Source organism: Eptesicus fuscus, chromosome 4, assembly GCF_027574615.1.
Source record: "Eptesicus fuscus isolate TK198812 chromosome 4, DD_ASM_mEF_20220401, whole genome shotgun sequence".
Lineage (NCBI taxonomy): Eukaryota > Metazoa > Chordata > Mammalia > Chiroptera > Vespertilionidae > Eptesicus > Eptesicus fuscus.
Genome location: NC_072476.1, coordinates 100,406,540 through 100,423,937, shown reverse-complemented (window position 1 = coordinate 100,423,937; position 17,398 = coordinate 100,406,540). Strand labels below are relative to the sequence as shown.

The 17,398-nt window shown below is 50.5% G+C and overlaps 1 protein-coding gene and 1 long non-coding RNA gene across 9 annotated transcripts in view; one reads left to right on the top strand and one right to left on the bottom strand.

The window, feature by feature from the left end:
• Positions 1-6,853: 6,853 nt before the first annotated feature.
• On the bottom strand, positions 6,854-16,214 carry LOC129148883 (uncharacterized). 7 transcript variants are annotated; one of them, XR_008555898.1, is made up of 7 exons: positions 15,369-15,462; positions 13,070-13,127; positions 12,566-12,690; positions 11,462-11,605; positions 11,061-11,158; positions 10,198-10,323; positions 6,854-6,991 (listed from the first exon to the last, which is right to left on the bottom strand). It is a non-coding gene; the product is annotated as an uncharacterized LOC129148883 (long non-coding RNA). The 7 variants fall into 7 exon arrangements; XR_008555896.1 differs by lacking the exon at positions 15,369-15,462 and having other exon boundaries at positions 13,070-13,596; XR_008555897.1 differs by lacking the exons at positions 6,854-6,991; positions 15,369-15,462 and adding an exon at positions 7,000-7,567 and having other exon boundaries at positions 13,070-13,597.
• The window catches only part of ANKRD33B (ankyrin repeat domain 33B), a 61,622-nt gene continuing 58,843 nt past the window's right edge, over positions 14,620-17,398 (top strand). For both annotated transcript variants that reach the window (XM_054715268.1, XM_008151660.3), the window contains exon 1: positions 14,620-15,309. In XM_054715268.1, coding sequence (XP_054571243.1) covers positions 14,944-15,309 — 366 coding nt within the window. In that variant the 5' untranslated portion in view covers positions 14,620-14,943. The remainder of the gene's footprint in view (positions 15,310-17,398) is intronic.

Here is a 17,398-nt window from a genome sequence, read left to right as displayed (position 1 = left end):
CCAAATTCAGATTCAGCAAAGATTCCTTGTGTGGCAAGTGATTAGCAGTCCAGCTTCAATGACAGAGAGGGTGCAGCGGCTTCCACGATGGGAGTCTGCAGGCGGGCAGATTCCCCAGAAGGTCGGTGCGATGACTCAGACCGATGATGCAGGAACCCTGGCTGTCCGCCTTTTGTATGGAGAGTCTTACCCTGAGGCCTGTTCCACTTCACAGCCAGCAGGAGACCGAGAGGAGGTCTGTCTGCAAATCCCTGAGAGGTCTGAGGGTCACTTGATTGGCCTGCTTCCATCATAAGATCATCGCTGGACTACTGCTGTGACCAGGGCACTGTGCAGCCCCATCGCCCACCCTGGAGGTGGTGCCTCCCCCTCCAACGCTGGTCTCCCAGGGCAGAGGGTGTGCACCCACGGAAAGTTTGCTTGCCCTTAGGAAGGGGGAACCATCAGTAGCTATGCTCAGCAGTGCCTTCTACAAGGAATTCTGCAGTGATTTTCTGGAAGTTTCTTTGGCAAAAGCTTGAACTGTAAAATTTCTTCTTGGAGACGTTTCCCGGCACAGATTGAGTATTAGGGGAAAGGAGTTTCTTGAGAAGCTCCGAATGAGATTTCCCAGCCCCGGCATCTAGGGAATAGGTCCTAAGTTCCGCCTGTACCACCCTGGATACACGCTTGTTTTTTCTATGAAATTCATTTTAAGGACCCGGTCTTTGAAAGTTTTAATTGAAAAAAATGTACAAAAAGACAATGAATGTTAGCAATTTAATTTGGGCTCTAAATATTTTAATAAGGGGAAGTTTATATTTAAACTTTCAAATATAGCTGTCAACTATGGAAAGCTTTGCTGAAAGAGATCATTTTAGGACGTTTAACATTGTATGTCTTTTTTCTAGTTTCAAAAAAAACAAAACAAACCTACCTCTTGCTGCACGTAAAAATGCTTATTTCGCTTTGCCAATCAACACACCTCAGGGAGGCGGAACCTTCTGGTGGGCATTCAGATCTCACACACAGCAAGTGGGTGGATTGACCCACACATAGCCTTTCTCGCAATTGCCATTAGTTGAGGTTTTTCTTATCAATTCCCAGGCAGAGTTTTCAAAGGTACCACGGATGAGGCATGGCAAAGCGAGTTCCAGAAATGAGTATTTTCCTTTGACTTTTCACTCAGTATCTGCAAAGCCTAAAATGTTTGGAACATCCACAGGCACAAACCCATCAATACTTTTCTCCTATCGGCCAATTTACTTTGAAGAACTTTCACATAGTTTCTAAAATAGCATCAGCTTTGGTGATGCTCGCTGAGACCTGAGAAAACCACATTTCTTTTCTGCCAGTATCTTAACCATTGTGCTCAGTCAAATGATTAGGCCCAGTTTCTTCAATTGGTTTATCACAAGTAACAGAGAAAAGAGGGGTGTTAAACCATTTTTATTTATTTATTTATTTTTTTGCAAAACTGGAAGTTTGATGTCCTAAGCTAATTTAGCTAATCATTATTTGATTGAAAAATTGGACTGGCCTAAACAACAACCTGGGTTTTTTTTGTTTTGTTTTTCTTCTTTTTCTTAGATTCTTCTTCAAAGGAAACTTTGGCCGCTGGTGAATGCAAATTTTCACATGAGTTTCTCCACCATGAGAAAGGTTGGCTTTTGCTGGTGTCTTAATCATGCTGAAGGAAAAAGCTGACTCATACAAAACTTTCAGCACTTGGTAGATTTCTGATATTCTGCCCCATCCTATAGGCAGGAAAAACAAATATATAAACATACAGAAAGTGCTGTAAAAATATTTTGACTAAAATGTCATTTAAATCAAGAATTTCTGTCATAATTCCAAAATAGTTTTGGAACTTCAACATACTGAAAAGTAAACACACCATCTTTTTGGCATGGATCCATATATGACATTGTCAAAACATTTTGATGCCATTTTTTAACCACCCCGAAAGAAAAGCAAGGTAACTCAAAATGAAAGGTTTTGACATAGACACTTGGTCCCACACTTGTGGAGTATGAAGGCTGTGGTGGCTGGTCCGGGCCGCCAGGTGTGTCTGAAACTCGGAAGGCTGAGACCACCTTTGGCTTCCAAGCACCGTGTCTTTGGCCTAACTTCAATACATTCTGGGAAGATTTACATCATCTTTCTTGACAACAGTCTAATGCCACCCATACAGGGTAAAGGACAAATGCTAACCTATGCAGACAGAGGACGGCCCCTGCTGTCTACTTTTATACTTTATTACAGTATATATAAAATTCAATGTTATTTTAAAAATATATGTATATTTTCATTTAAACAGAAAGCTCATATACTGTGCAGTAGGACACAGCAGAACAAATTAGATTTTATAGCCCAGGAGAACATAATGCATTACCTTAATGTATGCTTCCACTAAAGGTTTTCTTGCTTTATTTTCTGCCTATACCTACCATTTAGGGGACTTGTTATTTATCTTCTGGAGTTTGCATTATAAAATAAATACATGTTTTTAATTTTCTAAATATAACGTTAGAATAGGATAATTAATGTTTCAAATTTGTACACACCTGCTATCCATATTCTACCATCCTCTCTTGCCAAATCTATAATAATAAAAGGGTAATATGCTGATTAGACCAAACGTCCTTCTGGGCATCATTCCGGACGTCATTCCAGATGAAGCCGGGGCCAGAGCGAAGCCTGGGTCCCAGGTGCCGGAGGGAAGCTGGTGCCGGCAGCTGGAGGAAGGAAGGCCTACTCTTGCACGAATTTTTGTGCATTGGGCCTCTAGTACTTTCATAAGAAGAGGTGCTTAACGTGAAATAATGATCCAGCAATGAATCTCAAAGAAGCAGGAGTTATTTTGTGAATTTCATCTACGCTGACTTTCTTAAATGGATGTAAAACCAAAATATTAAAATAGGCAGTCCTCAGGTTATGAATGAAGATGTGTGTTAAAATGCTGTTTGTCAGTCATATAGCATTGCGATTTTCAACTTTTCATCTCATGGCACACATAAACTAATTACTAAAATTCTGTGGCACACCAAAAAAATTATTTTTTGCCGATCTGACAAAAACAATAAATAAAATTTTGATTCATTCACACTGGATGGCTGTTGTGTTAGCTGTTGTAATTTTTTTATTTGACAATCTGAGGGAAAAGAGGGCAGTGCCTCTGACTGAATGGTCAGGTATTACATGTCTTAAATTCTTGTGGCACAACAGTAATCTGGTATAATTGGAGGCCATACAGAGCAAAGGAGGACCACAGCGCATGCATCAAGACAGTTACACTGGAGGACAATGTGCTTGTTTTCTAAAGAACAACAATGGTAATGCCAATTCTAACACTTCTGTAATGCTTATTATGTGCCAGCCTCTGTCTTAAGCATTTTACATAAATTAGCTAATTTAATCCTCATTAACCAAACTATGAAGAAGGCACCATTACTCTTCCCATCTTTACAGAGAAACAGGAACATAAAGAGGTTAAACAGTGGCTGAAACACTATTCTACTGGCCAAGAAAAGTCCATGTGTTCCCTATGAATTGGAGTGGAAGATGGGCATGAGGGTTAATAATACCCCTAAAGAAGGCTTGTTGGGGATTGGATCTCCTGGGCACATTCTTCATCATTCTTTGGGTTAAAATGTTCAGTAATAAGTCTGAGGGACACACTGGGTGGGCATTCCCCAGCCAGTGACATGGCCAAGGGGAATTTGGGATAAACAATGGTATGTGTAATTGTTAAGCTCCTGAGCCAACAAGAAATGCCTGAACCATGAGTAGTACTGGAAACAGTTCTGAATTCCAGGGCAGTGGGAGAGGGGGATGGGCTCTAGTACAGAGGGATTCCCAGGATACCTTTGGTAAGGGAGGAGCCACAGATACAGAGATTAAAGGAATTTCTGGGGTAGGGAGAGAGCTGGGACTCCGGGTTTAGGCTTTCTGCCACAAACATTTACTGAGTGCCAATCCTACCTAATAATAGACAAATATGCAAATTGACCATACCTCCGACACACCCACAAGCCACGCCCACAAGCCACACCCACCATCCAATCAGAGCGAGCATGCAAATTAACCCAAACCAAGATGGCTATAGCCACAGAGAGCAAGGTTTCCTAGGTAACAGAGGAAGCCAAGCTTTCCGCATGCCCTTGCCAGGCCTAAGCCTCCACTCAAGCTACAAAGTTTCAATTATAGAAGGTGAACAAATTCAAACAAATGGCGGCAGAATGGAGCTTGAGAGAGCAGGCCAGGGGAAGCAAAGCTTTCCGCACACCCTGGCCGGGCTCACCCGCTTAAGGCTACAAAGTTTCAATTATAACCCCAACACAAATGGCTGCGGGTCTCGGAGGGAGCCCCAGGCTTGGCTCTGCTCCAGGCTACAAAGTTTCAATTGTAGAAGGAAAATAAATTCCAGATACCAGGGCCTCTGCTTGGGTTGCCAGGGGGCATGGCCGGCCTGCAAACCACCACAGGCCCCTCGCTCAGGCTGCCCCACACCCCAAAGGAACCCCCACCTGATCTGGGATGCCCTTCAGGGAAAACCAGCTGGCCCCCACCCCTATACCAGGCCTCTATCCTATCTAATAAAAGAGTACTATGCAGATTGATCATCACTGCAACACACAATATAGATGCCCCCATGTGGTCAAAGATCCTGCCCCCATGTGGACACAAGATGGCCACCACAAGATGGCCAGCAGGAGAGGGCAGTTGGGAGGCACCCGGCCTGCAAGGGAGGGCAGTTGAGAGGGACCAAGCCTGAAAGGGAGGGCAGTTGGAGGTGATCAACCCTGCAGGAGAGGGCAGTTAGGGGTGACCAGGCTGGCAGAGGAGGGAAGTTGGGGGTAAACAGGCTGGCAGCAGAGTGGTTAGGGAGTGATCAGGCTGGCAGGCAGAAGCAGTTAGGGGCAATCAGGAAGGCAGGCAGGCAAGCAGTTGGGAGCCAGCAGTCCTGGATTGTGAGAGGGATGTCTGACTGCCTGTTTAGGCACGATCCCACTGGGATCGGGCCTAAACAGGCAGTCGGACATCCCTTGAGGGGTCCCATATTGGAGAGGGTACAGGCTGGGCTGAGGGACAACCCCCCTCCGTGCACGAATTTCGTGCACCGGGCCTCTAGTCTATATATAAAAGTCTAAGCGACCATTATGACCGAACAACACGAACAACCAGTCAACCAGTTGACCAGTCGCTATGATGCACACTGATCACTAAGGGGCAGACGCTCATCGCAGGAGCTGCCCCTGGTGGTCAGTGTGCTCCCACAGGGGGAGCACCGTTCAGCCAGAAGTTGGGTTCACTGCAGCGGTGGCGGGAGCCTGTCCCAACTCCATAGCAGTGCTTCCAAGTTGCTGCAGCAGGCACAGCAGGCCTGAGTGGTGCCTGGCCCAGCTCGGGCTCCTCCCTGGCTGCCTGCTACATCCCTTGGGAGATGTCTGATTCCCGGTTTAGGCCCGATCCCCGTGGCAGTCGGGCATCTCCCAAGGGGTCCCGGATTGCAAGAGGGCACAGGCCAGGCTGAGGGACGCCCTCCCATGCACAAATCCGTGCACCAGGCCTCTAGTTAATAATAATAGCTAATATTGACTAAGTGCTTATTCAATTACAGGTTCCATGTTAAACTTTTCCCATGTGTTGTTTTTTGAAATCTTTTCTTACAACTTTGTAAGGCGGATGTTGCTATCCCTAGAGAGGGATATTTAGTCCTAGAGAAGTTGTATCTTACCCAAGCTAAAAAGAACTGAGCTTCTAAAACACTTTAAGCAAAGGACCTCCAGGTAATGTTATTAAGGGTGCTGTCTGGCTGTGCCCTTAGAGTTTAACTCAGGAACTCTGCATGTGAGGAAGGCCAGAGATAGGATGAGATGGCCAGGGCAGGATGGACACAGAGAGAAGGGCCCTGTGGACCACTGACATTGGAGTCAGGTTGCCTGCTAAGACCATGTGGTGGGGTGGGAGGAGGTGAAAGTGGCGAGCGTCTACAGCAAGAATCAAGAGCAGGTACCAGACTTTCTGACTAGGTCCAAGAACCCCTGAGTGTGGAGACCACACCCATATTTTTAGGAAGTTCTTTGTTAACAGGCATTACTTTCCAGGGCAATAGTCAGTAGCCTGGGTGATAGCGCCAAGGAGAGCCGTCGCAGGCATGACTCCAGAGAAGAGGTTAGCTGGCTGTGGGTGATGGCAGGTCAAGGGTAAAGCCTGGAGGCAGAGAAGAATTTAGGTGAGATCTCATAGAATCTCCCTGAGAAAGGGAAGGAAAACAGAACCTGAGGGTGTGATGCTGGGTGAAAAGAAGGGAATGAAGGATTGGGGATTTGGCATGGCCTAGAGCTGTGGTCGGCAAACTGCGGCTTTCGAGCCACATGCGGATCTTTGGCCCCTTGAGTGTGGCTCTTCCACAAAATACCACAGCCTGGGCGAGTCTATTTTGAAAAAGTGGTGTTAGAAGAAGTTTAAGTTTAAAAAAATTGGCTCTCAAAAGAAATTTCAATCGTTGTACAGTTGATATTTGGCTCTGTTGACTAATGAGTTTGCCGACCACTGGCCTAGGGGCAAGATCAAAAGGCACACAGATCCACTAAGAGTCTGCATCTTGGTGAGAAATGTGTGGTCCAGGAAGCTGCCTGAATCCCCGTCAGATGGAGCAAAACAAACATTGTTTTTTCCAAATTCACAGCAAAGTGCCAGATGTATAGAATTCTACCATCACTATTTCAAGCGTCATTTACAACATTTTACTTTACCTTTTAGTGCTTGCTACTGTTGAGTGGCAAATGTTCACCGGTAACCATAAGTGTGAACGAGTGGCAAGTAAACATTTTGGCAGTCCTTACAAAGACACAACCATGCTCTGTCTGCATTTGTACATTGGATGGGGGTGGGGGACACTTGTGATTTGATGGTGTAGGGATATAGTCATGTTTTTTTGCTGGTGGAATTAGATGAATGCTTAATCAACAGTGTTCCAATGAAGGCACCCTGAAGTCTGGGAAGTCTGAAAAATAAAGGTGGGAGGCAGGTAAGGAGGTGCTGAGAGAATGCCAGAGCCCCGAGAGGCCTGGTTTGAGAAAAGAGAAACTAAGTTCATTTTGAGACATTTTTGTGATTTAGGGAAGACTTCTTAAAAAATAGGCTGACACAGTTCAGAAATCAATCTTCTTCTCAGGTAGATGATCTGAGCGAGATGGAGAATGAGTTGGTCTCATTCCTCTGACAATCAGTTACCGGACTAAAGAGGTTCGTTTGCTTGCACACATCAAAGCCCAATGAAACGGGAAGAGGAGTTTGCAGCAGAGAAAATAGAGGTTTATTTAAGGGAATGGTGCCAAGCCTGGAGACACAGGTAAGCTAGACTTGGCTCCCCGATGGCCCGCACAGGGGCAGACTGTGTACAGGAGAAAAGTCATTAATCATGGTGACTGATGGAGTTGGGTCCTGGGCTCTACTGATAGCGTGGGGCCCGGGTAGGAAGTCACTGATCATTGTATCAGGTCCTGATGTCAGCCATCGTATCCTGTCTAGTTTCCTGAGGTTGTGGTTGGAAGGTCATTCTGCTCTCATGGGCCTGGGACTGAAACACAACCAAGGCCGATATGTTATTTTTAATTTGACTGAAACTCTGTTCCTTTGATCAACGGACCAGAGGCTTTATTCTTAAGACAGCTTGACTCTGACCAGAACCTAATGTCTTAAGGTCTTAATGATTTAGGGAATGGACGTGCAGTATGTCATGGTGCTATTAGACTGGACACAGCTAGCTTTTCCCTTAATGAAAAAGCTATATTAAAGAACTGAAGTTCCTGTTTGGTTACAGATCTAAGGAAGGGCTATTTGGGTCCAAAAATCTGGGGCTCAAAGAGAGAGTGGAGAGTGACCTGGTAAACAGTGAAAGCTATATGTGATAGAGAGCTGGAGAATATTACAAGTCAAACTGTTCTCGGGGTGGGACGTATTCCAGCCAGTTTGGCACTAAAGCCTGTGGAGCTACAGCCTGGGAGACACAGATTCAGGTAACAATGTGAAGTGTGTTTCCCCAAGACAAAGGGGAGGCCACCTTGTATAGTGAAAGTTCCCACCCAGCTTTCCAATTAGGTCCTTTTTATAAAAATGAGGTATTTAGATCATGCGGTTCTGATGGGATAGGGCAGGTCTAAGTTGGTTGGTAGCACACGTGGGGCAGAGTGCGGGAAGCTGAGAGTTCAGCCTGAGGTTCTTCCTGGTATGGGGAGTGTGTGAGGAACCCCTCTCAGCAAATGGCCACTGGATTCCTATTAAAAAACTTTCGACTCTCAGTTGACCGTCGGAAGTCCATCTCAGAAGACAAATTCCTCCTCAGGGTTCACATCAAGTAAATCTTTCTGCTTGGGGTCCACAGTGACAAGACAGCAATGATCTGGGTAGCCTTGACTGCACCCCAGCACCCCAATGCACACTCATCATTAGGCTTGAGTGAGAGTTGAAACGAGTTGAAATATTGACTTTTATTCATTCTTCAGGTTCTACTGCCAACAAGAGCCACTGTCCATCCAAAATACCTCATGTTTTGGGTCAGAAAGACTCGGGTCTGGCCGCTCCCCTCAACAGAGGTGTTCTTTCTGTGTCACTGTCTAAATTTGAGAACTTGACTGATGTCCTGCTGTGTTCAGTGACATTGTTCAAACCTTCTGATTTGAGTGGTCTGTAGCCTCAATGGTTGGCAGCTCTCGGGACACTCATGAGCACGTGGGCAGGCACAGGTGTCTCATCACTGAGAGTAACTGCCAGCTTTTCAGAGCAGGACTGCGCTGAAATGCTTTCCTATCCCTCCATGAATTTAATACTTCATTCAAAAACACTGTCGAGGAGAATGTCTATGAGGGATGGCAGGGAAGAGGTCTGTGCTGAGAGAGAAGAAACCAGAAGCCAGGTCACAAAGGGGAGATGATGCCTGAAGCCTCTTTGCAGTCTGGTGAGGGGGACTCAGAAGGCAGCTGCCACTGCAGAGAACGTGGGCATGAGTCACTGTGGGGAGGATTCTGTGGAGGAAGTCTGTGATAAAATGTACATATTGAGACATGGATTGTGCATCTGGGGGTATTTTTGGTCCAAAAATAAAATGCCAAAATGTTCTGGTGACTTGTTGAGAATCTGTACCCGTACAGGCATGGAACCAGAGGCAGTCATGTTCAAGTGCTAAAAAACGTGTCAATGAAAGAGTAACTGTTGTCTCAGCCACGGCTCATGTTGTAAAGGGTGGATATAGTTCCCACAAGCTCTGTGCCAGGCCTGGTCTTCAGGACTTATGAGCTAATGGCTCTCAGGTTGAGTAGGATGGGCAGGGTGCTTTAGATTTAGGATCACAAGGAAGCTGGGATTGCTCAGGTGCCTCCTCCATTGATTTGTTCAGGAGTGAATCCTGAGCGTAGTTGGGACCACCTGCTGTGGTAGCCCACAGCCCAGCATGGTCTCTGTTCTTGAAATTCAGTCTAGTTCACAGGCCTTCAGCCTTGCCCCTCTGCAGTTTGTGTGGGCAGAAATCCCACTTCCTTTCCCTCCTGGAACCTTAGGGCCTGGGGGTATGGAATATGGGATGGGGGTGTCCCAGCTTCCAGCTCTGCACTGGTGAGCTGGGTGGTTACAATATGGGCAGCCAGGGTGAGTGCTATGGACTGTGTCTGTGTCTCCTGCAGATGGTCACTGCTCAGGCAGAGGATGTGGGTCAGGGCTGGAGATGTCCATTGAATTCCATAGAAAAGAAGCCTCCGCAGACCCTGGGAGAGGCAGTGGCGAGGGTGTGGAGAAGCAGATGACAGAGATTCAAGGAGCAACAGGGAAGATAGCGAGGGGAGACACGGCCTTCTCACCTTCAGACTCAGGGCTTTTGGGAGTTTGTCTAAGAAGCATGTACTATTTTAGTAACTTACCCCCCCCCCCACACACACACATATTTTTTAAAATGAGTAAATGAAGGATGAAAAGTGGAGTTATTAAGGGAGGTCTTTCTTGCAGAAGGTTCGGCTGTGAAGGCAAGATGGAGTGCAGGTGTGTGTGTGTGTGTGTGTGTGTGTGTGTGTGTGTGTGTGTAGGAGGGTTTGGGGCAGCAGAGTCTGCTTTAAGGTGGAGATCTCAGTGAGGCAAGTGCCAGACAGTGACGTGAGGACCCTGAGCGGAGGGGTGGGGGTGGTGCATCCAGAGTCCCCAGGGAGAAGGGCTCTGACTTACCTGTGCTTGATCTTGTATAAACCCAGAAGTTCTGAGAGACAGCTGGGGCCTGGTCCAGCAGGCTGTGCCTTCTCCTTCCTTTATGTGTGGAGGATCAACCAAGATGGTAAGCTATCCTCCTAGGTGCTGGGGATTAAAAAACCCTAATAAGACCTGGTTCTTGTATTTGAACTTTCAGGTCATAAGAAGGAAGATAGTTTTGCAAAAAAAAAAAATTAAATAAATAAATAAAATAAAATTGGAAATCAGAGTAATAAGAGCTATAATCAGGGCATGACAAAGGGGCAGTGATGGGGAAAAGGCTGCCCTGTACGTGGGGTGAATCACATCGCATATGATTCCCTAGATGGGCCTTAAAAAGCCATCTTTATTTCGATGAGGACCCAAGGCGTTTTGTCCTGGAAGTAAACATGGGTTGTCTAGTTATACCCCATTATTGTGAATTCTGACAAAAGCAAGAAAAAGGCAGAAGAATTGGCAGTTAGGTGCACACATGCATATACTCCTCGGAAAATACTTAACCACGAAGGCAGAAATCCTCCTTAAAAGAAAATGAAGTTCTTAAAAGGTTACACCAATTCAGATTACACTAGCAGGGATCTAGTTGCTGTCAATTGAATTGAGTTAGGGCCTAACAGCAGCTAATCTTTATAATGGGGAGATCCAAAAACACACACAGACACTTGTCTTTGTATTTCTGAGGAGATCAGACAGGTAAACTGACCAGCAATGCTGTAGACTGACTTCAGGATGCTCTAGGCTGCTTCCACCTTTTGCAATCAACTCAGGAAAATTTGCAAAGATTCCAAGTCAAATAATTTTGGTCTACTTAAAACTGTTTAAAAAATGGGGTGACTACTCACTTCTCATTTCTTCTGTAGGGATCAGGAGAGCTGCAGCAGCCTGCTGCAAACCTCACAACGTAATAAGCGTCCCCAAACTCCATCCTTAAAGGTGATTTCTGAGGGAAAGTGGGAGCGAGAAAATGAAACATCGATGGTAGGGCTCTCTCCATTGATTCGTGTCTCTTTTCCTCAGGACAGTTTTTATACATTTCTTGAGTTTCTTTCCCCAAGACTTTGGGTTACCATTTGAATACAGCAATGAAGAAAATACTGGAGTTTAAAAAGTTTAGGCCACTTGACATGGGTATTTCTTCTAAGGAAATACCTGGACAGTGTGTACAGTAAGAAAATGCTGGAAATAACCTAAATTTTGGTTATTGGTTAGATAAACACTGGTATATTCACAGCAATAGACTTACTGTTATGGTTGTAGCTCAGCAGTGGTAGAGCCATCATTGGAAACCAGTTCTGATACCAGACTGCTCTTTAACCCAAGACACACGGCCTTCCGTACGGAGAAAATGAAAGGCATTTCTCAGCCACCTCATAAGGGCTGGTTCCCTCTGCAAATAGGAAAACTATCTGGTGAAGCAGCTTCTGCCAAACAGTTATATCATCAAGGTGAACGGATACTTTAATTTTAACAATAATGAAAGTTAACCCTGATGGTGTGCTTAATTCCAAACAGTGTGTAAAGGTTTAAAATCACCCTCCCATCCAATTCTCACTCTAGCCCAGGAGGTGGGACCCTGGTATTTATAGTGGGCTGGGCTTGGGTTTGCTCCACTTTGCTTTCCAAACAAAGTTTGCGGGGGGGGGGGGTTGTGTGTCACCACTACAGGGGTGTTCACTTTTCAGTTCTTAAACCCACTGCTTATAATTCTGAAAGACCCTCCTGTTATAGGTAGTAAGTACAATTAAGTGGCTTGCTCCAGAAATGTAACTGAAGTAGTGAATTTTTTAAATGGCCCACAGACAAATTTTTCAACTAATTCAACTAAATTGTGTAAGTGAGATGTATGAGACTTCTAACAATCATTAAAATTATTCATTGAAACTAAATATTCTTGGATAAAATACAGTTTCTCAAAATGTTATTGATTAAAAAGTTATCCTGAGCCCAGCCAGCGTGGCTCAATGGTTGAGTGTTGATCTATGGACCAGGAGGTCATGGTTCGATTCCCGGTCAGGGCACATACCCGGGTTGTGGGCTCGAACCCTAGTGTGTGTGTGGGGGGGTGGGGGGGGGGTGCAGGGGCGGGGGGAAGGATGGCGTGCAGGAGGCAGCCCATCAGTGATTCTCTCTCATCATTGATGTTTCTATCCCTCTCTTCCTCTCTGAAATCAATAAAAATCAATTTTAAAAAAAGTTATCCTGAGTGTTTTGGCAATTTTGGCAAATTACTTTTTCCTCCTATGTAGATTTTGTACACATCATGAATAAATGTGGACTTGGCCACATGTGCCTGCTTTTGTGATCTTTTAGCAAGGTTGAAAATCTATTGTCTTTGTGGTAAAAATACCTGGGATGGTTGAGAAAGTGGCCAGAGGTGTGAACTTTGAGGCCTCTTGAGGCTCTGGTGTTACAGGGTGCTGGGCAGGGTGGTGGTGGTGGTGGGGGGGGGTCGGGTGGCCACTAGGTGCATTTCTAAAGGAGGACAATGATCAGCTTGGGTTTGGAGTCGGATCACTCACAAACCACTAGCTCTTATTTGGAGAGGACTGTTCCAGAAGTTTATCTCTAACGGGAAAACCACATTTGGACTCGAGTTTCTAAGAAGGAAAGGGGGAAGTGGTGCACTCTGCAGATAGAGCCCGAATCCCTTTGCTTAATGACTGGGCCAAGAAGACCTAGGAACTGGGCAGTGCTCCACCCCAGGGCCGAAGAGGCCCAAGGGACCCCAGCCCCATCCACCGGGGACCCTGTCGCTGCCACGAGGTTCTCACTCAGTACCACACAGAGTGTGGCTGGCCGGGAGGGGAGGGGGGTAGCAAACCCAATGGTGCCCTGGGAGGGGGTACTTCACCTGGTAAATCCCCTGACTTCATGAACAGGCCTCTCGAAATGCTAAAACCGCGGTCAACCTTGAAAGGGGGAAATTCCCAGTGGGAATTTATGCAAATGTGGTCCGTCACAGAAAAAAGTATAAAAAGCAAACCATGATTTGGGCTATTTTTGGCTTCGGAAAGAAAGCCCAAGTACAGCAGGAAGCCAGTGCGCCCAAGTTCACCTCCAGCTCAGGGTGCGTTCAGGCATGGACGTGTTCTCACAAGAAATCGCCGTCCGGAGCCCTGCGGATGCCAGGCTCTGGGCCCCGGGGGACACTGGAGGCCCGAGTGGCCATCACGCTGGGCCGGCCCAGCGCCAAGCAGAGCCAGAGGCCGAAGAGGCCTGCAGCGCACCCCCAGCATCCTCCACCCCAGTCCTGTGGTCTATTTTTGGTGGGGTTTCCCACTGTGCCCCTCAGCTTGCCCACCAAGGCCTACGTTCCTCCTAGTTTGTCCCAAGAGGCCCGGTTCTGTGTCCCTTTGGGTCCAAGGGTTGGCGGCGGGTGGGCCTGCTACCGAGAGCGGCGGGAGAATAGGAAGGAAAGAGGGAGAGGGGACAGAAAGAGGGGTGGTGTTTTCCTTGTGATTCCTCATCGCCCCTGGACGGACCCGCAATGTTTCCTGCCATCAGAGAGAGATCCAGCATCCCCAGTCCAGGCTCGGGTGTGCCCTCAGCACTGAGCCTCCATGCACAGTCTTTCCACGAAGATTTGGCCCGCAGGTCAGGGGGTCCCCGCGGCACAACCCCACCCCAGCTCCGGGACAGCCAGGGGCACCGTGGAGCCAGCTCCCTGTTGCAGCCTCACCCAGTTAATCCTTCTCGATTTCCAGTGCCAAGCGCGGTGACACTGGGCAGGGGTGGGGAGGAGAACCGTCACCGCTCAGGCGGGTAGCAGACTCTTCCCACGCAAACACCCCCTCCCCCGCCCCCCGAAGCCAGTGGACAAGTCTCCGGGGCCGATCCTTCAGGAGCAACGTGCCAACCACAGTTGGTCCTGGTTCTGCGTGACTTGGGGGCTCTGTGCACTTTCTCCTCCGAGTTGGGACTTGGCCGTGGCCGCCGGAGCTCCCCGTTCCGAGGGCACGTTGCGCGGCGCAGCCCCGGCCCCGGCCCCCACGGTGAACTTTTCTCCCCCCGCAACGACTTGTCCGCGGTGCCTCGCGCGCCCCCGGGGTTCCCCGGCCTTAAGCCAGGAATGGAGATGGCCCCGAAGCCTAGACTCCTGCGGAGGACACACACGCTCGCGGCTTCCGACGCCGAGTAACTCCCCCGCCCTCTCCGGGCGGCCAGACGCCCTGGGCGGCGCCGGCCTCCGGGTGTGGATGTTCCCGACGCGCAACGCGGGCTCCGCGCGCGGCGACCCGGGTCCTCGCCCGCGTCCTCTCCCCGGCGGCCCCTGGGGCGGCGCGGGGCGCTCACCGCCCGCGACCCAGGCGTCCCGGCTCTTCAGTGACGGCTCTGCTTCCCCAGCGCGAATCTCTCTCGGTTCCGGGCCAAGCAGCGGTGGCTCGGTCCCCGCGCTGCCGAGAAGCCTCGGTTCTTAACTTTTGTCGGAAACCGGCCGCGGGGCAGGGGAAGAGGAGACGCGCGCCTCCCCCCGCGCCTGGGCTCGGCCCCCGCCCGCCCACCGCGCCGGGAAAGCCCCCGCGCTCCGCCCACCCCCGGGGTTCTCTCCGCTCCGGTGACAGTCTGCCAGCAGCCGCCTGGCGCTCGCCTCCGCCGGCCCGGGACGCGCAGCGCCCTGCTTTCCTGGAGCCGCAGGGGACCAGGGGCGGTGACCTCGGAGCGCGGCCCGAGTCCCCGTCGCCCAGCCCCGCGCCCCGGTCCCCGGCCCGCGCCCCGGCCGACGGCATGGTGCTGCTGGCCGGGCCCGGGCCGGAGGGCGGCGGAGCGCTCGGCGTGTCTTCGCAGCCGCCGTCCCCACCGCGCGATGCCAAGGCCAGGCAAGACCCCGCTGACGACGAGGAGTACGAGGACTTCTCGCGTCTGCCCGACACCCGCAGCATCGCCTCGGACGACTCCTTCTACCCTGCCCTGAGCCAAGAGGAGTACGGCGCCGGGAGCGCGGAGAGCGTCTCGGAGGCAGTCTCCGAGGGCGTCCCGGAGGCGGCGACCCTCCTGCGCGCCGCCTGCGCCAACGACGTGGGGCTGCTGAAGGCGCTGGTGCGGCGGGGACCGCGCGTGGAGGAGGTGCAGGAGACCGACCCTAACGGCCGGGTAAGCGGGCGTCCCCGCAGGTTCGGGTCTCCTTCATCGAACCCCCCCAACCCCCGCACCACGCGAATCCCGACGCTGCCCAGGTCCCGCGGAGACCAGGCCACTGCACGGAGCGCCCTTTCCTCGCTCTCGGGGCGAGAGGCGCGCGCGGAGCCCCGGGGTGGGGGGCGGGGAGTGTGATTTGTCCGCGGTCACATCCGCGCGGCAGCCGCACCTCTCCCGCGTCCTCCCATTCCCCGCCCCCGGGGTTCCCCGGGCCCCGAATTCCCCCTGGGCTTGCGCCGGATGCGGGTCGAAAGCCTCTCATTGGCCTCTTTCACCCGGGCCCCCTCGGACCGTCCCTTTCCTCCCCTGGAGGGACAACCCCTTCCTCCCAGCGCCCACGGAGCGATGTCCGAATTGGTGTCACTACCACTAGCCAGGGCCGTCTCCGACCTCGTCCTCCCCCCCTTCCCCCTCCCTCCTGGGGACCGCGGCACAGGGCTGGCACCCCAGCGGGAGGGCAGGCGGGGTGGGGGTGGGGAGAGAGGCACTGGGTATGTATCCGTTAGTCGAGTTAAGACTCAGCTCCGGCAAGAAACGTTTAGAAAAGGAAAGAAAAAGTTTGCTTGCACGGACTTGAGGACTGGCTCGCCAAACACCACCCACCAAGCACGTGGAGGGAATGAAACCACAGAGTGGCCACCGTGGGCACGTGCCCGCGTGTCTGTGCTGTGGGGACACGCCGCGGTTTCACCGGCTGGTCCCAGTCCCCGGTCCCCAGGGATGGCTGGAGTCAGCCCAGCACAGATCAGGACTGCGAGTGCTTTGGCTCTGGAGCCACAGCGGAGAGAAGATAGGTGCTTTTACCTGGGCCTTTGGTTCATCTCAGGAGCGGGGCGTGTGGTCGAGGGGGGAGTGTGCTGGGAAGGGGGAGGGAGGGAGGTTTGTCTCCATCTGTGGTCTGGGCAGGGCTTTAGCAGGAGGAGCTGGGAGTGTCACACGTAGGTGTCCCACACGAGCTTGGGGAAGGGTCTGTGCTTGTTGTAACGTGTCAGACAACGCTGGCCCCAAGTTTCCTAGGGCTGCAGGGGCCAAGGTGGGACCCTGGGGCAGCACGGCCTTGGTCCTGCTGGGACCCTGGGCAGGGCCACGCCCTCGCTGGCAGTGACTGGGATTTTGAGCTTCTCTTTCTCCAGCTCTACTTTCACTTTTTCAAGGTGAGTTTTCACATGCAGATGTTTCTATCAAAGACTTCTTTCCTGAAGCCCACCGGGATGAGGAAGAACAAAGGCGGAGGAGGTCTCCCATGTGCTGGGCAGCCCTGGGTCTCCAGGGGACTCTAGGGAGGGGGGGGCGCTCGCCTAGCCCCCACCCTGAGGCTCCACTGGGCTCAGATTTATTATGTTCGCTTTGGGGGTAAAAAAAATAAAAGTTTGAAAACGGCTGCCTCAGAGCCAAATGAGAATAACGGAAACCACCCCTAGGGGGCTTGGGCCTCTCAGACCCAGTTTCTGGGCAACTTTTGAAAGCCCCTCCCTCCGCATAGAGTGAGGAGAGGGCAGTGGGATGGAGAGGCTGGCTCAGCCTCCGGAGGCTCTGCCTCTGTTTTCTCCTTGTAAATAGGTCCCGGCGCTGTGAGCGTGAGATGCCCTAACACACAGCACTCGGCGTGGCCCTTGTTCACCTTTACTGATCTGCCTTCTTGCTCTGAAAAGTGCATCCTCCACCTCGTTTTGTCTTCTGCCAGGCAAAGCTTGTTCTCTTGGCTTTTCCCTTGGTCAAGAGCCCTTGGTTTCTCTGCTTTGTATCTCCTCCTCTCTGCTCCCCACCAAATCCAGATGGAGAAATGACATACTGTCAGCCAACCGCATGGCTCTGGGGGTCTTTATCTCCTGGTCAGAAGGAGCACGTCCTGTGTTCTGTGCTCTGAGTAGGGCAGGAGAGAGCTTCTGATCTTCCCGTGACTTCTGGGTGCTGTTGCCCAAACCGTCTCCGTCTTCCTGAAAAACCGAGAGAATAAAATGTCCCATGTGCCAATGCACGACCCTATGGCGCGTGGAGTTGAGTCACTGCGCAGGGGTTCACTGCAGACTGACTGTGTGCAAGG